General features: G+C 46.7%; 1 protein-coding gene and 1 non-coding gene across 2 annotated transcripts in view; one reads left to right on the forward strand and one right to left on the reverse strand.

Moving 5' to 3' along the window:
• The window catches only part of AGBL1 (AGBL carboxypeptidase 1), a 351,974-nt gene that overhangs the window by 234,285 nt on the left and 91,401 nt on the right, over positions 1–26,288 (forward strand). Inside the window, exon 21 of the mRNA XM_056866097.1 lies at positions 3,114–3,268. Within this exon, the coding sequence (XP_056722075.1) occupies positions 3,114–3,268 (155 nt within the window). The remainder of the gene's footprint in view (positions 1–3,113; positions 3,269–26,288) is intronic.
• Positions 11,830–11,901, reverse strand: TRNAT-GGU (transfer RNA threonine (anticodon GGU)). The gene has a single exon. It is a non-coding gene; the product is annotated as a tRNA-Thr (tRNA).

Here is a 26,288-nt window from a genome sequence, read left to right on the forward strand (position 1 = left end):
TCTGATAATCGGCCCACTGGGATGTGAATGCATCCAAGCTGGCATTGATTGACATATGTGAGTGGCAAATGGGACCAAACCAGTGAATGTTGTACTAGGACCGGGAATTCTGGTTTAAATCCCCATTCAACCATGAACACACATGAAGCTGCCTTATACTGAATCAGATGCATGGTCCATCAAAGTCAGTATTGTCTACTCAGACCAGCAGCGGCTCTCCAGGTCTCAGGCAGGGGTCTTTCACATCACCTACCGGCCTAGTCCCTTTAATTAGAGATGTCGGGGATTGAACCTGGGACCTTCTGCGTGCCAAGCAGATGTTCTACCTTCTGCATGCCAAGCAGATGCTCTACCTTCTGCATGCCAAGCAGATGCTCTACCTTCTGCATGCCAAGCAGATGCTCTACCACTGAGCCACAGCCCCTCCCCATGAAATTCACCCATGAAATTCACCAGTCACGCACTGTCTCAGCATGAGAGGCACTGTGGTGTAGTGGTTAGAGCATCAGACTAGGATCTGGGAGGTTCAGGTTCACATCTCTGCTCTGCCATGGAAGCTTGCTGGCTCACCTTGGGCCAGTCGCTATCAGCCGAACCTTCCTTGCAAGGTTGTTGTTACGATAAAAAGGAGACGAGGAGGATGCTTAAAGCCACTTTGGGTCCTCGTTAGGGAGAAAAATGGGGTGTAAGTGTAAATAAATATTAAAATAATCTGACACAGGTATTAAAAGGATAAAATGGAAAGGGTGTTTGTGTCTTCCTCAGCTTCTTGCAAGCAAGGATGAGTGAATGCTTGATGTTTCTGTTTCTTTCTTTTTTTTGTATTCATTTATCTCTTTTTTTGTGTGTCAGTGGCTTTGTTTCCCTGCTTCTTGCTGCTGGTTTTGTAGATTTGTTAGCCTTGTTGTACAGTCTTCCTGTGCAATTTATACAATATTTATCTCACACATGTATCATGATGATTTATGTTGGCACCAGTAATGTTGAACAATGCATAAGTTTTATGGGGAGAATTTGGTTGCAAGGAAACAGAAAATGGCGTGAAAATAAAAGAATCAGAGGGAGAAGCAAAATCCCCTGAAGAAGGGAGAATGAAAAGGGGGGTACAGTTAGAAATAGCAGGGATAAATTAGGTTCGAGCACAGTAGCCCCTTAGAGACCACCAAGATTTTGGGTGTATAAGCTTTTGAGAGTCAGAGCTATCTTCATCAGATCTGGCAAAGGGAGCTGTGACTCCTGGAAGCGCATATCCCCAGAACTGTGGTGGTCTAAGGTGGTACTGTGCTCGAATCTAGCTCTTTGGGTTCAGGAAGCAATTTTCCTCCAGGCCAGATTGGCCAGGGATCCTGGAGGGGTTTTGTTGCCATTTTTCTGGACATGGAGTAGGAGTCACTGGGTGTAAATGGGGGGGGGGAAGGTAATTGTGAATTTCCTGCATTGTGCAGGGGGTTGGACTTGATGACCCTGGTGGTCCCTTCCAACTCTGTGATTCAGTATCCAAACTGTAGCAGTTTGGCGAAGGTTAATTGGCTGTGCCATATTGGTTTTCCTTTGAGGATTGTGGAGAAAGTCTGCTTGGGCTGGGAAAGCATACCTGAGCTTTTTATTAGCCCTGGCTTAGGCTTGGACTGTACGTCACACCAGATGCGCGACTGCCATGAAAATCAGCAGCCCTTTGGCACGTCCTCCTTGCTCACGAGTAAAGTGAAATGTGTGATGCGACGTGATCGCTCTCTGAGTGTCCTCACCTGTGCAAGCAGCAGCCAATACAACAGAAGAAACCACAGGCAAATTTGATGTCTGATGATGTCATGTCACACTGTTTTTTATTGGGACAGCCAGGGATACGAGGCTGCCGTTTTCACCGGCAGCTGTGTGTCTGACACAAGATCTATTTTCAGCCTCACCGGTGAAGGTGAAGAGGGACATGGTTGTCATTAAGGCTTCTACTTTTTTTTTTGCTAGAAAGCCACTAAAACCTGATTAGGATCTGAGCTCCTTTGGTATTTATCTCATAATTGCTTTCCTATCGATTTCATGTAAACACTTCATAATTTGCTAATGATCTCCTGGCCCTTGTCATTGCTGCCACTTATGTTGTTTACGTCTTCTTGAAGACTCAAGGGCGGAAGCAGCTTTCCCAAAAGAGGGAGGAAAGAATAGCTTTATTGCATGGTGGGGTTGAAGGGATTATTGAAGTTACCTGGATATCTAGGGTTGCCAACATCCGAAAACTAGCTGGAGATCTTCTGTTATTACAACTGATCTCCAGCCAATAGTGATCAGTTCCCCTGGAGAAAATGGCCGCTTTGGCCATTCTATGGCATTGAAGTCCCTCCCCTCCCCAAAACCCACTCTCCTTAGGCTCCACCTACAAAATCTCCAGGTATTTCCCAACCTGGAGCTGGCAACTCTATGGATATCCCTCCTGAAGGTCTGGTCTTGCCAGCCATCTGCCAGTAGAGGCACCCCATTGGCTGTAGGTATCTTAGGAATCTCACATGCCCAAGTTTCTGCCCTTGAAGAAAAGACATTGTAACCAACATGATCTCCCCAGCCTAATATGGTCATTTCATAGAATCATAGAGCTGGAAGGGACCACCAGGGTCATCTAGTCCAACCCCCAGATCAATGCAGGAACCTCACAACTACCTCCCCCACACATCCCCAGTGATCCCCACTCCATGCCCAGAAGATGGCCAAGATGCCCTCCCTCTCATGATCTGCCTAAGGTCATACAATCAGCATTGCTGATAGATGGCCATCTAGCCTTGGCTTAAAAACCTCCAGGGAAGGAGAATCCACCACCTCCCGAGGAAGCCTGTTCCACTGAGGAACTGCTCTAACGGTTAGAAAATTCTTCCTAATGTCTAAACGGAAACTCTTGATTTAATTTCAACCCATTGGTTCTGGTCCGACCTTCTGGGGCAGCAGAGAACAACTCGGCACCCTCCTCAATATGACAGCCCTTCAAGTACTAGAAGATGGTTATCGTATCCCCTCTCTGTCTTCTCCTCTCCGGGTTAAACATACCCAGCTCCTTCAACCTTTCCTCATAGGTCTCCAGACTCATTTTTTAACGTTCAGCTCAGCTTCTGCTTTTGCTTCCTCAGGGTCTGCAGATGGGCACCGGGGAGCTGGAAGAGATGGGAGCCAAGTTCTGCCTGGGCCTTCTCGTGCTGCAGCTGAAATCTCTGCCCTGCAGCAGGGAAGTGATGGCACAAGCCGCGTCTCTGCTGGACCTGGAAGAGGAAATCGCAGATCTCCGGTCGCAAAGGTCAGAGTCGCAACCAGTTCCCTGCTTCTGTTTTCATGCGGACGCCCCTTCAGTTTTCTGTGGGTGACTGGCGCGCCGGGAATGCAAGTGTTGGGATTGTGAGCAGGAATTGAATACCCAGGCTTGAAATGAAGAAATCTCCCTCTGAAGAGAGTTAAAGGTTTTTTTTTAAAAAATTATTATTACATTAAAGGCACAAAAGGGAATCCTGCTTTTGGTGGCGACATATGCATTACATTATCCCATTCTGTCAATAGTCTCATCCCTGGCTCTGAGGCTCTTAGTTTAGTTTGTTTATTTGTTTAATGCTCATAGACCAATCAGTTGTGAGCATAGGGGAAAGGCACACTATTAAACAAGATAACAATTAAATATGCAAGCTCAAGAATAGGAATTACACGTAAAGCTGTCATAAAACGCCATTAAAATTTTTAGATATACAGAATTGTATGGTTTAAAATTTAGGGATATCATTTAATGCCACAGGCATAAATTTTGCGGCTGCCGGAGTCATGTTTGGGTTGGTTAGCCCTTTAGTGCCGTTGTCTCACGATGAAGTGGGAACGGCGAGGAATATATGAAGGTCAGACCATTGTAGAACCGGAAGAGGCTGTTGTGTCTAAGATGAAGCGACTTGGTAAATTTCCAGGGTCCCAAGAGGAAAGGGTCAGAATTAAAATCTGATCTACAGTACCAAGATGTAGAGGTAATACCAAACGTTATTCCTTGGTGTCAAAGAAACCAGAAATCAGGTTTGACGAATGGCGGGTCTTTCCATTTCGTCCTTGAACCCGGTTTTACTGCCTCAGGTGTTTGGACGATCCACTGCATCGTTCTGGGGACTTCATTGATGTGTTCTAGATGGGCATCTTTCTGTGGACTTCATGGATGTGTTTTAGATGTGCTTCATTTTAGTTGGCGACACATTGTGATGCCTACTTCCGCAGTGATGCATATCCAAATGAACTTGACCTGGAAGCTTTCTGTTGGGGTCAGGAATCCTAACCCACTGACGTGTTTGTGAGAGGTTTCCTTTGTTGGTGGGGCTAGTTCTAGCCTCAGAGTGTGAGCAAACAAGCGAAACCCCCAATGTGATAATAATAATTCTGGACATACTAATGGAAAGTATGCACATTTCGTTCCGTTCTGTAACAGGGACAAGTTGATTTGGGATGGTGTATTTTAGAGAGGTTTCCTGTTGAGGAGGAATTTTGAATCATCCCTGTCTATCCGGATCTAGTTTGTGATAGCCTCCGTTTATAACACCCCTTTTAGCAGGCACAGAACTGGTCAAATCCCATGCATCGTGTGCCTTCTTATACTTTCTGTCTAACTGTGGGGGGTCGGTCAGCCATCCTCATGGGCGCTTGAGGGACGGGAATGCTCAGGGAGATCAAAATGGCTCTCTGATCAGCAAGAGCTGGTCTCCCAGCTGCTCAGACCAGCAAGTGAACTCGACCTGAAAGCTTTCCGTTGGTGTCAGGAACCCGAACCCACTCGGACGTATTTGTGGGAGGTGGTTTCCTTGGTTGGTGGGGCTGGTTCTAGCCTCAGAGTGTGAGCAAACACACTGACCCCCTGCCTGGCACCCCACCAGGCCCACATTTGCTGGGCCTGGAATCCAGACAAGGGTCTTAAAATGGTTCAGCCTGAATGTTCTGGAGCTCTCGAATACGAAAGCCTTTATTGGCGTTAGAAGGGAAATCATGCAATGAGGTTTTCAATAAAATCATATTATACAAAATATACAAATATCATACAACAAAATTTACTATAAAACCATGTTATAGGACCCTGCGGATACACTAAGTTGGTTACTTGATTATCACTATCCCAAGTGAGCCATTATGTGGTGCAAAATTATAATCACGTTCTCTGATTGCAAGTTGTAGGAATCCTACCACCGAGTCAATTATTAGTGGGCCCTGTGTGGTCATAAGAAAGGACACTTTAGTTTTAGCAGGTAACCATTCCCTGTCAGCAAATAACGGGTCTATGAGTTGATGCTACTATCTCTTTAAAAGCATGGGGTCCAATCAAATTCATTACACCCAAGTCTTCTGTTATGGCCTACGAGCTCTTCTTCACTCCTGTCTTTTAAAAATTAGTTTTCTAAGGATAATCTTCCTTCCTATCTGGATTCTTTGGTTAGTCCAAAGTTACATAGAATCATTATGCATTCAAGATTTAATTGCCCCTTTCCAATGGTTTTGCTGGGCTGCATGCAAAATATCCCATTTTTAAGACTGGCTGGGTCCCTGCCGTCTTCAGTCGGCGGACTCCTTGGTACATAGCCTTTGGCACTGTCCTTACATATACCAACTTAGGCTAAAATGGATTATAACGTGTTTTAACCAATGGTCCGCATCTTCTTGAGCAACCTTGGAGCAAAAGGTTCAGTTCTTCTTAGGGGAACTTATTTTGTTGCTCATTTTTTGGAAGCTGCAGAGAAGAGACGAAGGGAGGTGTTTTTAGAGATGGGTCTTATTTAAGCTTTATGGTTTTATTATTCAGGCCCTCAGTCTAAAAACACGGGGAAAGAAAGAAAAGAAAAAAAAATTATGAACAAAATGTGACCGTGTAACCGTATTTTGAAAAGCATCAAAGTTATCTAAGTCGTGGTGCTGGCCCCCAGATCCATGTAAGCCTATATTCTTCTGTCAACAGTAGAGAGAGAATACCCTATGAGTTGAAGCTCACCCAATCATAGAGACAGACCAATACAACCTTTTTATTTCTTTTGTTTTCCTGTGTTGCTTGTTATGAATGGTTTCAATCTACCCCCCCTTTTTGGTTTTGTTTCTGGCATTGATGACGGGCCTACTCCTTCTACGCATAGGTTATGCAATTTATGTACACAATGTATGTCATTTGTATGTATAATATATGCCTAAGCTGATCTACTGGTTCACAAATCATGTTGAAAAATGAGTACATTTTGCAGGACGAGGGGGGGGGGATTGGCGTGAGGAAAGAGAAAATGGAGGGGGAAGAAAGATAGACCGGTTTGAGCTTGCATCAGGAAGAAGCAGAATTGGAATGGGAGCATTCAAACCGATCCCGCACGCATGCAGAATTTGATAGCCCCCTTCCTTTGTTGTTAATTCAATCAATCATCCTCCATATTTCTTTTTTTTCCTGCGCAAAAAGCAAACGTCGTCCTTGTTTCCTCCCGTAACGGAAATGTCCCATAATTCATGGTGGGTTCCCATTCTGTCCCTTCGGGGATGCTTTAAGAGCCATTAGCACCATGTGTTTGGGATGCTGGAGCCCATATTTACAGCCACGCACACTGTTTTTAATGTTTATGGCGGAGGAACGGGGGACGGGGACGTAGCCTTAAAAATAGAGACATTTCTTTAGATTAGTCATGCTCACTTATACACGTGAGCGTGTAAATGAAGCAATTACCGTGCGTTCCAAACACCAAGCAGGATCCGGACAGCGGCCTGACAAGCAATTGGCATGTCATTAAAAGGAAGCGCTCAAGCCTGGCCAGACGGATGGGTTCCAGGCATAAATCAAAACCTTGACTTCAGAACTGGAGCTGCGGAAAGCGCGGGTGGGGGGGGATGAATTTCAGATAGGGAAGGGACGTTCCCGACACCTGACTAAGCCTGGGGATTAAATGAGGCAGTCGTTGCTGAGGGAATGGCCAGGCCAGGCCAGTTGTGAGCAGGGAAGATAGAGTTGCCAACTTCCTGGTCCTAGCTAGAGGTCTCCTGCTATTACAACTGATCTCCAGCTGACAGAGATCAGTTCCCCTGGAGAAAATGGCCACTTTGGCAATTGGACTCTATGGCATGGAAGTCCCCTCCCCTCCCCAAACCCCACCCTCCCAGACTCCTCCCCAAAAACCTCCCACTGGTGGTGAAGAGGGGCCTGGAATTTTGTCTGTTTTTATTAGGGATGCCAGCCTCCAGGTGGGACCTGGGGATCCCCTGAAATTACAGCTTCTCTCCAGACTACGGAGACCAGTTCCTTGGAGAAAATGGCCGCTAGAGGGTACTTTATGGCATTGTATCCCAGTGAGATCCCTATCCTCTTTATGCCCCACCCCCAAATCTCCAGGAGTTTCCCAACCTGGAGCAGGAAACCCTACCACCCACCCCCTGCCAGTGACTGGGGGGATCTGGCAACCCTAGTTAGCATGAGAGACTGGGGGAGAATCTCATCAATATCACATTGTTACATCCATGTAGTTACAAATTCAATGTTACCCATAGGGTTACCAACTGCAGGCTGGGAAAGTCTTAGATATTTGGGGGCAGAGCCCAAGGATATAAGAATGCCCATTATATTAGGTGCTGTGGGACACAGGCAGGATAATGCTGCTGCAGCTGTCTTGTTTGTGGGCTTCCTAGAGGCACCTGGTTGGCCAGTGTGTGAACAGACTGCTGGACTTGATGGGCCCTGGTCTGATCCAACAGGGCTTTCCTTATGTTCATATGAGCATGCCTGTTATATTAGGTGCTGTGGAACACAGGCAGGACAATGCTTCTGCAGCCGCCTTGCTTGTGGGCTTCCTGGAGGAGCCTGCTTGGCCACTGTGTGAACAGACTGCTGGGCTTGATGGGCCTTGGTCCGATCCAGCAGGGCTTTCCTTGAGTTCAATTATGAGCATGGCTATTACATTAGGTGCCGTGGAACACAGGCAGGATGTTGCAACCCTAGGAGGAGTGGGGAATCAAACTCGATTCTCCAGATTAGAGTCCGCTGCTCTTAACCACTACACCAACGCTGGGAAAACCCAGCTCCTTGTGTGCAACTGGATGCAGAACATGGGCCAGATTGGTGGAGGTTCTCGCATCCCTACTGCTGTCTCTGTTCATTCCCTTTGTGTAGCAGACGTATACAGTTTGCCTCCTAGGCACGTTTCCCTTTGCTCCAGTTCCTGATATAGTTGCCAGTGACTCTGCGGGTGAGACTCTTCCCAGTGACAGCAACTGATTCCACCTGTCAGGGCTTATCTGTCTACATGCCCCTTAATCCAGCCATCCCGGCTGTTTTGGCTCCACGTCTGCTCCAGGTTCTCTCTCCTACAAAAGAGGGCTCAGAGAACTGACAGCGCACCTCTCTGCATTTGAACTTGCCTGATCGTAGGCCAGGATCAGTACATTTGGAACGGGAAAAAGACAGAGAGTCCTAGTGGAAATGTATTGTGTGTGTTAGTGGATGTCACATAAGCTCTGAGATGATATAACTGAAGGGGTGCGTGGGGGGGAATCACATGTATGAATTCCCCCCCCCCGCATTAAAAAACAATCTCTCTGAAACAATCTGGCACAGGAGGGCTGGCATTAAAGTTGCCAACCTAAAGGAACTAGCTGGAGATTTCCCGCTATTACAACTGATCTCCAGCCGATAGAAAATGGCTGCTTTGGCAATTGGACTCTATGGCATTGAAGTCCCTCCCCTCCCCAAACCCCACCCTCCTCAGGCTCTACCCCGAAAACCTCCCACCAGTGGTGAAGAGGGACTTGGCAACCTTAGAAGAAGAAGAGTTGGTTTTTATATGCCGACTTTCTCTACCACTTAAGGTAGACTCAAACCGGCTTACAGCCGCCTTCCCTTCCCCTCCCCACAACAGACACCCTGTGAGGTAGGTGGGGCTGAGAGAACTGTGACTAGCCCCAGGTCACCCAGCTGGCTTCGTGTGGAGGAGTGGGGAAACCAACCCCGGTTCACCAGAGTAGACTTTGCCGCTCAATGTGGAGGAGTGAGGAATCAAACCTGGTTCTCCAGATCAGACTCCACCGCTCCAAACCACCGCTCTTCACCACTACACCATGCTGGCTCTCAATATAGCTGGCACCTTTCTATTTTATGTGTTAGTGCCTTATTTGCCCAGAGTTCTTTGTTTTGACACGGAGGAAGGTTTTTAAAAATGCCCCCCTCAGTGGCAGTCTGAAGTAGTACAGGCCACTCTACAACCTCCACTAGGGTTTCCAGCCTCCAGGTAGGTCCTGGAGGTCTTCTGGAATTACAACTGATCTCCAGACTACAGAGATCAGTGTCCCTGGAGGGAACAGCAATTCCCGTGAAGGAGATGCCACTTCGGAGGGTGGACTTGATGGTTTATCATAAAGTCTGAGAGGAACTGGAGTTCTAGAGCGACGTCCCTGCTGTGTTCCCTCCCCAAATTCCAGACCCCTCAGGCTCCACCCCCAAACAAACCCTAACCTCAGCATTCCACCACATCCTTCTGCTATATGGGTAGGACTAACATGATCTTTGCAACCAAACGTCGGAAGGTTTTAAGAGGGGAGTGGACATGTTCATGGAGGAGAGGGCTATTCATGGCTACTAGTCAAAATGGATACAAGTTATACATACCTATTCTCTCCAGGATCAGATGATCATGCCTATTATCTTAGGTGCTGTGGAACACAGGCAGGATGGTGCTGCTGCAGTCGTCTTGCTTGTGGGCTTCCTAGAGGCCCCTGTTTGGCCACTGTGTGAACAGACTGCTGGACTTGATGGGCCTTGGTCTGATCCAGCAGGCTTTTCTTATGTTCTTATGAGCATGCCTATTATATTAGGTGCTGTGGAACACAGGCAGGATGGTGCTGCTGCCGTCGTCTTGTTTGGGGGCTTCCTAGAGGCTCCTGGTTGGCCTCTGTGGGAACAGATGGCTGGACTTGATGGACCTTGGTCTGATCCAGCAGTTCTTTTCTTATGTTCTTAGGAAAAGCATTCCCATAACTGGTGTCGTCACTAAGGTGATGTTGCTTCGTCAACATATACCCTAACTTAGTGATGATGCACGTTGGAAAATGGCGTGATCGGAGAACAGAGTTGAGGCATTTCCACCCTTTGCCTGGATTCTTCCCAGAGCCTCATTTGATGCAAAATGGATGTATAATCCCTCCCCCCCACACACAGTGGCTTAAGTTGTCCTCCTCTGTCCCTTCTTCAGCTCAGCACAGTCCGCACTGTGCAGTGACCTGGATGTCCGAACGGGATCTCCTAGGCAGGCTGGCTTTGTTCACAGACCCTCCTCATAATCTTGCACTCACCTCAGGCTTTCAGGCTGAGAAGATGGAGTGGCAGCGCGCACTTCGGACATCATGTTTTTGACAATAGCTTTTCACGCCTCATTGGCCGGAAAAGCGATTAGGTTCTAGTCAACGCTCTTGGAGTTCCTTCGCATTTGTCATGACCAATGAGGAGATGTCAATTGTGATGGTTTCCTCACTCGCAGCAGGTGACAAAGCGGGCAAAAACTGCTCTCTGGGCTGGCTCTCTCCCACTTCTCTCTCAGCCTGGCCTTTTTGACTCTGCTTTTCCCCCTCTCTTTCTCCAGTGAGCTGATGTCTGAAAATCTGTTGCATGCCTTTTGGGAAATACTGAGACATCTGTTCACAAGGCCATGTCTATATGCTGCGATCGCCTTAAATGGAAGAATGCGATGATACTTGGCCAGTGGTTTGACTCAGGATCGGGCCACTTTAGAGCCAATGTGATGTGGGGATTAAGAGCGGCGGACTCTGATCTGGAGAACCGGGTTGGTTTCCCCACTCCTACACATGAAGCCACCTGGGCGGCCTTGGGCCAGTCACCGTTCTCTCTAAACTCTCTCAGCCCCACCTACCTCACAATGTGTTTGTTGTGGGGAGAAGAAGGGAAGGTGATTGTGTGTGTGTGAGAGTGTTAAGTGCCATCAAGTTGCTTCCGACTCATGGCGACCCTATGAATGAAAGTCCTCCAAAATGTCCTGTCTTTGACAGCCTTGCTCAGATCTTGCAAACTGAAGGCTGTGGCTTCTTTTATTGAGTCAATCCATCTCTTGTTGGGTCTTCCTCTTTTCCTGTTGCCCTCAGCTTTTCCTAGCATGACTGTCTTTTCCAGTGACTCTTGTCGTCTCATGACGTGACCAAAATACGATAGCCTCAGTTTAGTCATTTTAGCTTCTAGGGTCAGTTCAGGCTTAATTTCATCTATAACCCACTGATTTGTTTTTTTGGAGGTCCAGGGTATCCGTAACCCTCTCCTCCAACACCACATTTCAAAGGAATCTATTTTCTTCCTATCAGCTTTCTTCACTGTCCAGCTTTCACACCTACCTATACATAGTAATATGGAATGATTTCTGATTTCTGATTTCTTGGCTGCAGTCTCCCTTTTGGTTGATGGTGGAACCAAGGAATAAAAAGTCTTGAACAAAGGTGATTGTAAGCTACTTTAAAGAAAGGTAGCAAAAATCCGGGTATAAAAACCAACTCCTTCTTCATCTTTAAGTATCCATGCGTACAAAGTCAGGTCACAGGCTCATCTAGATGAGGATGCTCCATTAAGACTAGCAATGGCTTTACATGATGTCTGGTACAGACTTCTGCCTTTGGCTGAAGTCTTTTGATGTGTGATCCTGGGGACTGAACCCGGGACCTTGGCATGCAAAGCAGATGAACACATGAACACATGAAGCTGCCCTATACTGAATCAGACCCTTGGTTCATCGAAGTCAGTATTGTCTACTCAGACTGGCAGTGGCTCTCCACGGTCTTGGGCAGAGGTCTTTCACATCACCTTACTTGCCTGGTGCCTTTAACTGGAGATACCAGGGATTGAACCTGGGACCTTCTGCACACCAAGCAGATGCTCTACCACTGAGCCATAGTCCCTTCTTAAGAAGAAGAAGAGAAGAAAAGTTGGCTTTTATACCCCAATGTTCTCTCTCTTTAAGGAGTCGCAAACCAGCTTAAAATCACTTCCCCTTCCTCTCCTCACAACAGACACTTTGTGGGTTAGGTGGGGCTGAGCGAGTTCAGAGAGAACTGTGACTAGCCCAAGGTCAACCAGCCAGCTTCATGAGGAGGAGCGGGGAATCAAACCTGGTTCATCAGATTAGAGTCCGCTGCTCATGCGGAGGAGAGGGGAATCAAACTCAGTTCTCCAGATTAGAGGCCTCTACTCTTAACTGCTACACCATGCTGACTCTGAAGAAAGGGGTCCTCTACTGAGTCAGACCCTTGCTCCATCAAAGTCACTCTTTTCTATCAGCACTGACAGCAACTTTTCAGGGCCTTGGTAAAGACTTTTCCCATCAGCTGCTACAGGACCCCCCCTCCCCGCCAAAAAACCTTGTGGGGTCTGTGAGTGCACTTGAATTTTTGAGATTAGGTAGTGTGCGCCTTCACAAAGTGGCTGCTGGATATGGTTGCTGGCAATTGGTAGGAGGTTGGGGGGGTGAATTCAAATAGTTGTCACTTTGATGGCATGACAGTGCATCCCTGGAAGTAACATCATCACTTTGGGGTAATGCTATAGGATTCTATTAGTACCAACTGTAGTTAACAAATAAGTCCCAGCTGGATGTCGACCAATAAACCCTGGTTTGTTGCATTAGGCGGCATAACTGTAACTCGGCTAGATGAACCCACGGTTTATGAAACATGGCCGGTTGTGACATATGAATTCAGACTTCGGTTTGCGGTTGCTGGACCACATCCTTCTCTCCCTTGCGCGTAGCCAGAGAGAGAGAGAGCTCTGGGTCGCTTTGTCTATTCAGTTTTGCGCAGAAAAGACTTAGTCGGTGGGGAAACGTGTCCGCTCTGCTGTCTGAACATGTTTTCCTCTGCTCTCCTTGCAAAAGGCATCAGCCCTTTCATCCGATTACACCGAGCTTAGGCCGAACGCATTCTTCGGAAGCTCAGTCAGGCGGCGCCGCTGGTAATGAATCTGTTTGGTATTCAGATGGACTCGACGTGGGCGTCCACAGGTGTGCCATTCTAATTCAGCCGCTTTTCATTAACGCTTTCCCGAGCTGTCTGCGCTTTCCTCTGTTTGCACGTTTTCATACCATCCGATTGACATTTGGGGGCGGGGGGATTACGAAATAGCCTAAGAGCCCCTGAGATCATTATCAAATGCCAGACAGAGACTTGAGTGCGAGGCGGGCCCTAAACTGTGCTCTCTGTTGCAGAGGTAATTAATTTATCAAGTAACATCTAATACATCTGAGGAAGGGGCGGGGTGGGGGAATGATACAGAGGCCGGAAACCATCAAACGCTGGAAACTTCAAATCCCAACCGACGGAGTCGCTTCACTTTGGTTATCCAAATTAACCAGGCTCTGTTTCTCCAGCAAAAGCGCTTTAGCCGATTGACATTTTTGATTATTATGAAAGCTTGGAGCTTTATGGGTTTTGAGATCATTATCCAGTGCCAGCGAAGACCTGACTACGGATAAGTCTGCCTTCTAGGTCTTGTACTATCTTGGGTAGGGAAGACAGAAGGTCTTGGGAGAAGGCATGTGCTAATTCTTTTCATATGCAACCAACCGGTCTATATTTGTTACGATCGTAGATCAGCCAAATCAGACATGGTCCTCAGCACACCCACATACAATAAAATGTCAGAGCTGCACGACAGAAGAAGAAGAGTTGGTTTTTATACCCCGCTTTTCTCTACCTTTTAAAGAGAATCAAACTGGCTTACAATCTCCTTCCCTTCCACTCCCCACAATAGGCACCTTGTGAGGTAGGTGAGGCTGAGAGAATTTGGAGAGAACTGTGACTAGCCCAAGGACCAGCAGGCTTCATGTGGAGGAGCTGGGAAACAAACCCAGTTCTCCAGATTAGAGTCTGCCATTCGTGTTGAGGAGTGGGGAATCAAACCCAGTTCTCCAGATCAGAGTCCGCTGCTCACGCGGAGGAGTGGGGAATCAAACCTGGTCCACCAGATTAAAGTCCACCACTCGTGTGGAGGAGTGGGGAATGAAACCCGGTTTTCCAGATTAGAGTCCGCCGCTCCTAACCACTGCTCTTAACCACTACACCACGCTGGTCAGAACCAACATTTATTTTATGATGAGCTTTCCTGAATCACAACCTTGCTTCTTGGACTCACGGAATCCCATATTGAAATACACATTGTTAGTCTCTTAAGGGACCTCTGTAATCAATCCACACAGATATTTCTTGTGTGCGTTCTCCAAACCTGCTTTTCTCAGCTCTCCTCTGCACAGGGCGCTGCTTTTGCATGCCGAGAATGCCACTCACGTTGTTTAAAGGCCTCATCTCATAAACAGCCAGTGATGTCCTTGGTCCATCATTAAGAATGCCCTTGACAGCATCATCAGCATCATACTCTCTGATGTCAGTCGCTCCCCAGCAACTGTTTCCTATGGTAGCCATTACAGCCGAAGCTCGTGCACTCTTTTTTTAAGGAAAGGGTGGGGGGGTTGCTCGATTACTTTCCCCTAGAATAGGTGTTAGCCAGGACCAGTAAATAATAAATAAAATTTTATTTGCGGCTAGTATGCCAGATAAAACAGGTAAAACAGAAACTGACCATACAGAGGAAATGTTTACAACCGAGGCCAACAAAATTAGGAATCACCCAATTTTACATTTCCACAGATTATGGATATACATTAAGGCGACGTAGCTTCATTGCTGTTGTGCAATATTTTGCGACCTGGGTGGTGATTGGTGAGCTGTCTCTAGGGTTGCCAACCTCCAGGTATGAGCTGGAGATCTCCTGCTATTACAACTGATCTCCAGCTGAAAGAGATCAGTTCCCCTGGAGAAAAGGGCTGCTTTGGCAGCTGGACTCTATGGCATTGAAGTCCCTCCCCTCCTCAAACCATGCCCTCCTCAGGCTCCACCCCAAAAACCGCCCACCGGTGGTGAAGAGGGACCTGGCAACCCTTGCTGTCTCCCAGCAGAAACCTTTGGGTCCATTCACCCTCCTCACCATAGCCCATTTCCCTAATCAAAGGGTCAGTAATATTGAAGTGGGCTGTCTTGTAGAGGGGACATCTAAAAAATACGTGCTCAATGGTTTCCAGCTCCCCTGTGTTACACGGGCAAAGTCTCTCCACCCTGGGGATCTTCTTAAATCTCCTTTCTAATATGGCAGATGGTAGGGCTACACATCTGGCCAGTGTATAGGCCCTCCTATGTGTGTTCCTATCCCGGGAGTATAAATATGCAGCTGGTGCAGGACCGGTATCAAACGATGAGATGCCATTTTTGTCTGTCTTGCTCGATCCCGAGAGACATACATGCACAGGAAATGGTGCAGAGGTAAACAAATGGTAGTTTTTAGTGGCACTGAACCATTCCAAATGGGTAGCTTAGAGGAAGAGCCAAGCCCTATGAGGAAAGGCTGAGGGAGATGGGAATGTTTAGCCTGGAGAAGAGGAGGTTGAATGGGACATGGTTGCTCTCTTGAAGTATTTGAAGGACTGTCACTTAGAGGAGGGCAGGGAAATGTTCCTGTTGGCTGCAGAGGGGAGGACCCGCAATAAATAATGTCTTTAAATTACAGATGGAAAGGTACTGGCTGGATATTAGGATTTTTTTTTTTACAGTAATAGTTGTTCAGCAGTGGGACTGGCTACCTAGGGAGGTGGTGAGCTCTCCCTCTGATAGTCTTTAAGCAGCGGCTGGACGAACACTTGTCGGGGATGCTCTAGGCTGATCCTGCATTGAGCAGGGGGTTAGACTAGATGGCATCTATGGCCCCTTCCCACTCTATGATTCTGTGATTCTATGAAAATACTTTCATAGCCTAGTAGGCTTGCCAACTCTGGGTTGGGGGAATTCCTTGAGATTTGAGGGGTGGAGCCTGGGATGGGTAGAGTTTGGAGAGGGAAGGGACCTCGGTGGGCTATTATGCCATAGAACCCACCCTCCAAAGCAGCCATTTTCTCAAGGGGAACTGCTCTCTATAGTCCAGAGATCAGTTGTAATTCTGGGAGATCTCCAGGTCCCACCTGGAGATTGGCAACCCTGTAGGGGGGAGAGAGAGATTTTATTGGCTTTGGCCAGGCCTTGACTTTAAACTGTTGTGAAGTTTTGTAATGAATCTATTTTCACAGTATGAAGTTCCCTTTTGGTTCAAAGGAATTGGGTGCACCCCTAATACATGACTCAGAAAGTACAACTGTATTAGTTCCAACAGCCTCCTGGAACCCAAGAGCTACTAACTTGGGAAACAAGCCCTTTCACCCTTGTGCATCTGCTAGATGGAAGAGATGGTGGTAAAAAATGTCAGAGAGAGTAAAAAATTTTGTTTGTCCATCCATCCATCCATCCATCCATCCATCCATCCATAGACCTGCTCAAGGCAGTTCACATGATTTTTTTGAAAGCAGAGCCAATGGTTGCCCCGTGGTGCAGAGTGGTAAGCTGCAATACTGCAGTCAAAAGCTCTGCTCATGACCTGAGTTCGATCCCGACAGAAGTCGGTTTCAGGTAGTCTGCCTAGTAAACTTCGGGATGTGACGTCACCCCATGGGTCAGGAATGACCCGGTTCTTTCACAGGGGACTGCCTTTACCTTTTAGTGTGGTGTAGTGGTTAGAGCACTTCAGGAAAAATTCAAAGAGAGGGGGGAAAATCTAGCCTATGGAGGCTTAGCACACAGCATGGCACTGTGCTTGCAGAATCTCAGGACGAAGATCCACTGGTTCCCATGTGTTGGGTAATGTCTGGAAGGTTTTTGTTTGTGGTGCTAAGAAAAAAGAATTAGAATTCAAAGCATCTGTGGAGATCCATCTTTTTTTGACACACTTTCCACTTAAACAATTTTATTGCCTTTTCTAGCACACCGAATGCTTCACAATCGCGGAAGTGTTTTAGAACCGAGCGTGTGTGCGGCTCCTGTCTCGCTTTGCCCTCCGCAAATGGGTCCAGAGCTGTGATTAATAGGCGAGGAAATGTGTTTCTGGCTTTGCAGCCAGTGAAGGAAATTTCAGTGGAACTAAATTAATCATGAAATGGACTTGGAGAAGTGTGGGGGGGAGAATACTGGGGGATTTAATTCAGAAATTAGGTCAGCACCAAAGTTCAGAGGGGAATCTGGGAGAACAGCAAATTCTTGGGTTGTCAATTTTTGATTGGGAGAATATTGACTGACCCCCTCCTTGGGTCCAGTTGTCTGAGCCTGGACCTCTAGGTTAGATACTGAGCCAGGATGGAATCTCATGGAATCTAGGCTGGAACATTATGGGTATTTCTAAGTTCCCTTTTCTTACTCCTCAGATAGACTGCTCCCACTGTTCAAGAGTGAGTCAAGCTCAAATGGTATCGTGGAAAAAAACAGAACACAGTCACTCTTCTGTGTCACAAACATTTATTTATTAATTCTCTGCATTTTTATCCCTTCTTTCCTTTAATGAGTTCTGGATGACAAATGCGCCTTCCCCATTTATCTTTACAATAACCTGCAGCAGGTTAGGCTGACAGAGATGGTGTGGGGAATTGAACCTGGTTCACCAGGTTCATGTGGAAGAGTGGGGAATCAAACCCGGTTCTCCAGATTAGAGTCCACCACTCTAAACCACTACACCACTCTAGCTCAATACCATAATCATTCACCACCCTGCCTCTTACCCAGGTTGCATTCAGGATTTGGTCTCTCATATCACCCCACATAGTTAAGCAACTGAAATATGCATCCCAGTCCTATGGTTACATTCAGTCCTACTAGTAAAAATGGATACTAGTCATGATGCATACCTATTCTCTCCAGGATCAGATGAGCATGCCTATTATATTAGGTGCTGTGGAACACAGGAACAAGATGCTGCAGTCGTCTTGTTTGTGGGCTTCCTAGAGGTTGGTCACTGTGTGAAGAGGCTGCTGGACTTGATGGGCCTTGGTCTGATCCAGCAGGGCCTTTCTTATGTTCTTACATTCATATGTGTTCCAGAGCTCATTTTTGCCTAAGAACTGTAGGGGAAGCTTGAGGTGTAACAGGAAATGAAACATAGCAAACTGCCCGTGGGGAGATACGGTGGACATCTCAGAGGGTTTCTTACACAGTGTGGAGGACTAGGGCCTGGGAAACCCTGTGACGTTATTTAAGCAATACGTTGTTAATGAACTAGCAAATCCCCTTGCTCTCATATTTCCTTAGTTTTCCCCATCATTTCCAGTGTGAAGCCAATCGAGGTGCAATGTTTTGAACTGTGCCCACTCCCGCTTAGGAGTACAAGGGGGTATTGAATTACCTGTGTTTGCCGGCATGAAGTCAAGGGCTTTGCTAGGTGGCTTCTCATCTTCCATCTAAACTTGCTGACCTCCACTGTCTTCCATGCTGATTAACTCTGTCCACGGTCTCCAAAGCCTTTGGATTGCATCTATCCCCTGTATGCTTACTCCTGCAGACGGGAAGGCTAATACACTGAAAATACTGTTTTGTTATGGCAGGGGATAAACAAAGGATCAAGGAAATCTGCTGGTAAATGAGAAACAAACACGATGACCCCTCTTCTGCTTGGCTTGGTTCCAGGGGATATAAGACAGTGGTTTTTAAATAGCTTCCAAGCCGATTAGGTGTTCCTTAGAGGGAAGGTCCATAAAGCCTGACAAAGGGTCCTGAAAAGTCCCTTTGTCCACCACTGCCAATCTGCCCTCCCCCTATATTGGGCCATGTCTCAGTGACAGAGCATCTGCTTGGCAAGCAGGAAGTTCCAGGTTCAATCCTCGGCTTCTCCACTTAAAGGGATAGGGTGGTAGGTGATGTGAAAGGACTTCTTCCTGAGACCCTGGAGAGCTACTGCCAGTCTCAGTAGACAATACTGACCTTGATGGACCAATTGTATGATTCAGTAGAAGGCAGCTTCAGGTGTTCATAGCCAGGGAAGAAGGTTGGCTGGACTCCCGAGGGTATACAGAGTAAGACCGAGTCCAAGAAGCTTGGCCCACCCCACCCTTATTGATAATGATGATGATGAAGAAGAGTTGGCTTTTATATGCCAACTTTCTCTACCACTTAAAGAAAATTAAACCGGCTTACAATCACCATCCCTTCCCCTCCCCACAACAGACACCACGTGAGGTAGGGGGGTCTGAGAGAACTGTGACTAGCCCAAGGTCACCCAGCTGGCTTCATGTGTAGGAGTGGGGAAACCAACCCGGTTCACCAGATTAGCGTTTGCCGCTCATGTGGAGGAGTTGGGAATCAAACCCGTTCTCCAGATCAGAGTCCATGACTCCAAACCACTGCTTTTAACCACTTCACCAGGCTGGGGGGTAGGTTATGTGAAAGGACCTCTTCTTGAGACAGTGGAGAGCTGCTGTCAGTCTCAGTAGACAATACTGACCTTGATGGACCAATTGTCTGATTCAGTAGAAGGCAGCTTCAGGTGTTCGTAGCCAGTGAAGAAGGTTGGCTGGACTCCCAAGGGTATACAGAGTAAGACCGAGTCCAAGAAGCTTGGCCCACCCCAGCCTTATTGATGATGATGATGATGAAGGAGAGTTGGTTTTTATATGCCGACCTTCTCTACCACTAAAGAAAGACTCAAACCGGCGTACAATCACCTTACCTCTCCCTCCCCACAACAGACACCCCATGAGGTAGATGGGGCTGAGAGAGAGTGACTTGCCCAAGGTCACCCAGCTGGCTTCATGTGTAGGAGTGGGGAAACAAATCCAGTTCACCAGATTAGCCTCCGCCGCTCATGTGGAGGAGTGGGGAATCAAACCCGGTTCTCCAGATTAAAGTCCACCGCTCCAAACCATTGTTCTTAACCACTACACTATGCTGGCTGATTTCTTGTAGAGATTTCTTTCCTGGGGACCTCTGAATTAAATAGTGCAACATCCAAAACACATAATGACACTCTGTAATTAAAAAAAAAAATCCCCGAGGTGGCTTTAAAAACAGCATAACAAAATCTAAATAGTCATCGAGGACCAGATTGATTCCACCCAAGCACCTGCTCTCTTTCCACCTAAGCAGAGGCCTCCTCTTCTCTCAGCAGAAATAGGTTCCCGATGTTTGTACTTACGGTTTTTAAAAATCGTTTCCCATACCAAATAGAAAATACAGCCGCAAATTAACCCCATGGATCCCTACAGCCTACCCTCCCTGTTCTCCGACATAGTCCATCAGGAGCAAGACGAGAGCAAGAGCTGCCGATATAGGCAGCTAAGAAAACCATAGAAAGTCAGAAGGGCCAGCACTCTTGCAGATCTCTGTCATTTGATTATGCAACTCTAGCAATGCCGCAGAGTTTGAAAATGACGGGCTCGTCATCTGAACGTCCCCTGCTCTGAACACTCACGTTGGCTCTGCCTGCAATTAAGATCCGGATGGGTTTGGGGAGATTGTTTACCGCTTTTTGCACCTGCGAGGTCCTTCTTCATTAGACTATGCAGCGGAGGCCAGCAGTTTCTCTTGGCATTGACTCCAAAATCCATTACTTTAATCTCTTCCTTGATCTCGCTGAAACCGCCCTGATTGCTGAAATTAACTTGAGCTTTTAAAATATATATATGTATCAATGGGAGCATGATTTACGGAACAACACAACACCCAGAAAGGCTTCTGCTTCCTCCTCCTCCACCCGCGAGGAGGACTTGCAAATATGGCATAAGTGGAAGTGGTCAATTACAGGGCCAAGGGCCTTGATGGGTGGCATACTTGCACTGAAAGGAAGCATTGGAAAAATGCAGCTTTCCTCTCCCCCTTCCCACACCGCTACTGCTATGGCCACGGAGCAGTGTGAGAATAAGCATTTGATTCGAACCTGTTCTGACCATTCACATCTAATTAGCAAGCCATAGGGAGGTCGCCAGATACTTTCCCTTAAGGTTGCCTACCTCCTGGTAGTAACTGGAGATCTCCCGCTATTACAACTGCTTTCCAGCCGATAGAGATCAGTTCTCCTTTATACACATAGCCTGAATGTCATTTTAAACAATATTTTTTAAAATAATCTTGTATACATTGAACTATCAGAAAGAAAAGGTATAGCTATCTCACCAGAATACCCGTATCAGCTGTTAAACAAGAGCAACCACAATCTACAAACTCTGGAGGTTTTTAAGAAGCGGTTAGATGGCCATCTGTCAGTAGGGTTGCCAGGTCCCTCTTCACAACCGGCGGGAGGATATTGGGGTGGAGCTTGAGGAGGGCGGGGTTTGGGGAGGGGAGGGACTTCAATGCCATAGAGACCAATAGCCAAAGCGGCCATTTCCTCCAGGTGAACTGATCTCTATCGGCTGGAGTAGTAGCAGGAGATCTCCAGCTAGTACCTGGAGGTTATAGAAAAAAGAGACACCACTGTACTGATACTATATAGTTAGGAAATGAGCACAGGAGCGACACAACAATGTAGTTACAAAATGCAAAAAGATTCTATTTGAAAAGTTACACATAGTAAGCAACAACAATGCAAAAACAATGGGTCTAACAAGATCCTATATCTATAACAGTAAAGTCCAATAGTCACTGATGTATGTATTTTCAAGATAGTTCAGCAGAAGAAATATTGTTTTCCAAAGATGATATGGCCGTTTCAAATTTCTTCAATACAATGACCTTAAGCAGATCATGAGAGGGAGGGCACCTTGGCCATCTTCTGGGCCTGGAGTAGGGGTCACTGGGGGTGTGGGGAGGGGAGGTAGTTGTGAATTTCCTGCATTGTGCAGGGGGTTGGACTAGATGACCCTGGTGGTCCCTTCCAACTTTATGATAACAAGCAAACATCGGCAGGCTTTCAGTCTCTACCTACAATGCCGCGTACACTGTATTTTACTTTTTTAGGTGAGAGGAAACATTGAAAGAAGGCTGCACAGATCTGCCTGCATGCTGGCTCGAAGGGGTCTTCAGATTGGTCTGGATATGGGATGTCTGGATAAGGGATACTCTACCTGTATGAATAAATAGATTTTTATCCTGTCTATTCCCTCTGCCCTGCATTCCACTCTTCCAGAATTCCATTTTAACTAGAATCCTTCTTAAAAAAATAATAATTCCAGAATTGCAACATGGGCAGTTTGCTACGCTTTTGCATTCCCTCAGTTCATTTGCATGTTCACCCCATTAATGTTTCTGATGCTCTCGCACAGACGCACACGTGGAGGAGACACCGCAAAAAGGGAATCTTTAAGAGATGGTCATAGGAAATGATTGTGCCCCCAATTCTTTCTATTATTTTTAAAACTTTTATGTATGTGTACATTCATTTGTGGGCATAGCTAAAACATAATAAAAGAAAAAAGAAGCAATCCTGGTGAGGTTGTAGAAATGGTTATATCAACAGTCTTGAAATATTTATATCAAGAGAGCCAGTGTGGTGTAGTGGTTAAGAGCAGTGGTTTGGAGTGGTGAAGTTTGATCTGGAGAACCAAGTTTGGTTCTCCACTTCTCCACATGAGCAGTGGAGGCTAATGTGGTGAACTGAATTTGTTTCCCCACTCCTACACATGAAGCTAGTTGGGTGTCCTTGGGCTAGTCACACTCTCTCAACCCCACCTACATCACAGGGTGTGGGGAGGGGAAGGAAAGGTGTTTGTAAGCTGGTTTGAGTATCCCTTAAGTGGTAGAGAAAGTCGGCATATAAAAACCAACTCTTCTTCTTTTCTTGTGTGTGTAAACTCAAGTGCAGATCAGTAAAACACTGCACAAAAGGAATCTGGATACAACTTGACATACAATCATATCAAGGTTGCTTTCTTTTATAGTGCCTCCTCAGTGCTTGCATGCACATTGTAACAGAACAGCAGGGGAAAGAAATGAATGAAACCAAAGAATTGAAAAGAATGGCAGATTCTTCATGCACAGTGCTCTTTACAAATTCTATTTTTAAAAAAGGAACAATAGTGTATTGCTAACTCACTGGCTCCCCTTTGGAAACAGTATCAGGTAACTTCAAAATAAGGAGAGGAGAAACTGCAAGTATCTCTAGCCGAGAAGGCCTTTCATTTCCATGGGACTGGCTCAAAAGTTCTTGCATTACCCCTGGTAATGTGTGCCAGTCAGCTGCCTTTCTGAAGCGTTATTGTAAGAAATGAAACTTCCAAACCATCTTCAAAGGCAGCCCATGTCGAATGCACTGAACTAATCTAACCTGGATGAACACATGAAGCTGCCTTAATCTGAATCAGACCCTTGGTCCAACCAAGTCAGTATTGTATACTCAGGCTGGCGGCAGCTCTCCAGGGTCTCAAGCAGGGGTCTTTCACATCACCTATTTGCCTGGTTCCTTTAACTGGAGATGCCGGGGATTGAACCTGGGACCTCCTGCATGCCAAGCAGATGCTCTAGCACTGAGCCATGGCCCCTCCCCTATGTGATGCCTCCCCTATGGATCAGAGCACGCAGAAATCTCACCAGACCTTTGGCCTGACCTAACAAGACTCGTCATTGGCTCACACATGGCTAGGGTAGGGCAGATGATGGTGGAAAGCGCATGTCAAGTCACAGCCGACTCATGGTGACCCTGTAGGGTTTTCAGAGGAAGAGAGGAGCAGAGGTGGTTTGCCATTGCCTGCCTCTGCAAAATGACCCTAGATTTAATTGGTGGTTAGGGTTGCCAGCTCCGGGTTGGGAAATACCTGGTGTTTTTGGGGCGGATCCTGAGGAGGGGGGGTTTGGAGAGGGGAGGGACTTCAAGGCCATAGAGTCCAACTGCCTGGTGAATTGATCTCTATCAGCTGGAGATCAGCTGTAGTAGCGGGAGATCGCCAGCTACCACCTGGAGGTTCAGTATAGGATTAATTGCAGGAGAAAAATCAACTGCTGCAAAGAAAAGAAGTACATCTTTAAGGACATTTCCATTGACTTTATTTCAATACTTACCTTACATAGGAATTGTTGTGAACTTGTGTTTTGGGAAAATTTTACATGAAAAAGAAATAAATACATATGCTTGTTGGGAATATATGTTGTTGGTGGGTATATTACCACGTACTGTAAATATATAGCCAGAATATTGTTGGCATTGCTCATAGCTATTCCTATACTGAATTTCTCATCTTATGATAAGTGTATAGAGGTGTCTGATTTGTCTTCCACCACCTGGAGGTTGGCAACCCTATTGGCGGTCTCCGATCCAACTACTAACCAGTGTGGACCCTGCTTAGCTCGCGAGATTTGATGAAGTTGGGAAGGGAGGCTAAATCCTGCCTTTCTCCCCAATGAGGACCCAAAGCAGCTAACATCATTCTCCTCTCCTCCATTTTATGCTCACAACAACCCTGTGAGGTAGGTTAGGCTGAGAGAGTGTGACTGGCCTGAGGTCACCCAGCAAGCTTCCACCACAGAGTGGGGATTCGAAACTGGGTCTCCCAGATCCTAGTCTGTCACTTTAAGAAGAAGAAGAGTTGGTTTTTATATGCCGACTTTCTCTACCACTTAAGGAAGAATCAAACCGGCTTACAATCACCTTCCCTTCCCCTCCCCACAACAGGCACCCTGTGAGGTAGATGGGGCTTGGAGAGCTCTAACAGAGCTGCGACTAGCCCAAAGTCACCCAGCAGGCTTCATGTATAGGATTGGAGAAACCAACCCGGTTCATCAGATTAGCCTCCACCGCTCATGTGGAGGAATGGGGAATCAAACCCGGTTCTCCAGATCAAGAGTCCACCACTCCAAACCACCACTAGGGTTTCGCTGGAAATCTCCTGCTATTACAACTGATCTCCAGCTGATAGAGATCAGATCACCTGGAGAAAATGGCCGCTTTGGCAATTGGACTCTATGGCATTGAATTCCCCTCTCCCCAAATCTCCCCTCCTCATGCTCCGCCCCAAAAACCTCCTGCCGGTGGCCAAGAGGGACCTGGCAACCCTAACCACCGCTCTAAACCACCACACAATGCTGCCATTATTTGCAAAACTCCTATAAAGCAAAAGCCACCTTGATATGGGAGCAGTAGCTACCAAGTGCTAATGAATAAAAAAAGAAACTGTTGTGGTTTCACTCTCAGGCCCATGCGAAGATTAGGAGGAATTATTCATTCACCTTTCAGAGTCATTGGGAAGTCTTTGCATTTACTTCAGTGGGTTTTGAATCAGAGCTCTGGAACGTGGCAGATAAAACAGATTGTTGTTTCCAGGAGATTTCAGTCCCCCCCCCCCAATATTTCAAAGTTTTCCTCCCCATCACATTTTTGTACCTAATTGTGTTTTGTATCCTTCTTGTGGTGAAGTGTGCACTGAGGACCTGATTTCAATTTGCAGAATAATAATGTCTTGAGATGCATTGCGGCTTTTTAGCTTGAATGCCAAGAGGGAGAACGGGGAGGGGGGGGGGGAGACACAAGTGGAAAGACAGTCAGTCTTCCTGGGATCTAACTTCCGCAGACCTTCAGGGAAGTTGCGGGTGTATCTTGAACTCTGTTGTGTCGCCGAAACAAAGAACACTTTTAAAAAAATAGCAACACAGCAACGGGACCGGAGTCGTGTGGGGAAATGCAGCGTGGTTTAGGAGTCTGGTTTCTGATGAGGAATTTGAGTTCTGTTTTCTCTAGGCTCGTTCACTGTTTGCCTTTGCCAGTGATTCTGCTGTGCGCTGGATCAGCAAAAAACCCCTGGAGGGAAAATATCACCACTTTACTCAGAATATTTAGCTTCCCTCAAAATCCCTTGGGTGTTACGGCCAAACAAGCACCTCTCAATCTTTTAACTTGCTTCAGAATCCCTCAAGTGTTTTGGTCGAACCTCCCAAGTTTTTCCCCAATTCCCATTTAAATCCCTCAAGGCGCCTCTAAATCCTTTAAGTTCCCCTCCCAAATCACTCAGGTGTCTTGGCTGAATCTATTGATCTTTGAGCTTCCTTCAGAATCCTCATATACCCCCAGATAAGCAGGATCTTTCAGATCTGTCCTGACATCCGTTGGCAACTCGCATGCCCCAAACCCCAAGAGAGTGGGCTAATCTCGCCTCAACAGCTATACAGTTTCCTTGACATTCCTTAGGGTGTTGTGGCTGAGCTGCGGTCATCAAACTCACCTCACAGTTTGGCTCTTTGGCAGAAGAAGAAGAAGAAGAAGAAGAAGAAGAAGAAGAAGAAGAAGAAGAAGAAGAAGAAGAAGAAGATGATGATGATGATGATGGAGGAGGTGGAGAGTTGGTTTTTATATGCCGACTTTCTCTACTACTTAAGGCAGAATCCAACTGGCTTACAATCACCTTCCCCTCCCCACAACAGAGACCCTGTGAGGTAGGTGGGGCTGAGAGAGCTCTATCAGAGCTGTGACCTGCCCAAGGTCACCCAGCTGGCTTCGTGTGTAGGAGCAGGGAAACAAATCCAGTTCACCAGAT

The sequence above is a fragment of the Euleptes europaea genome, chromosome 20, assembly GCF_029931775.1.
Source record: "Euleptes europaea isolate rEulEur1 chromosome 20, rEulEur1.hap1, whole genome shotgun sequence".
Classification (NCBI taxonomy): domain Eukaryota; kingdom Metazoa; phylum Chordata; class Lepidosauria; order Squamata; family Sphaerodactylidae; genus Euleptes; species Euleptes europaea.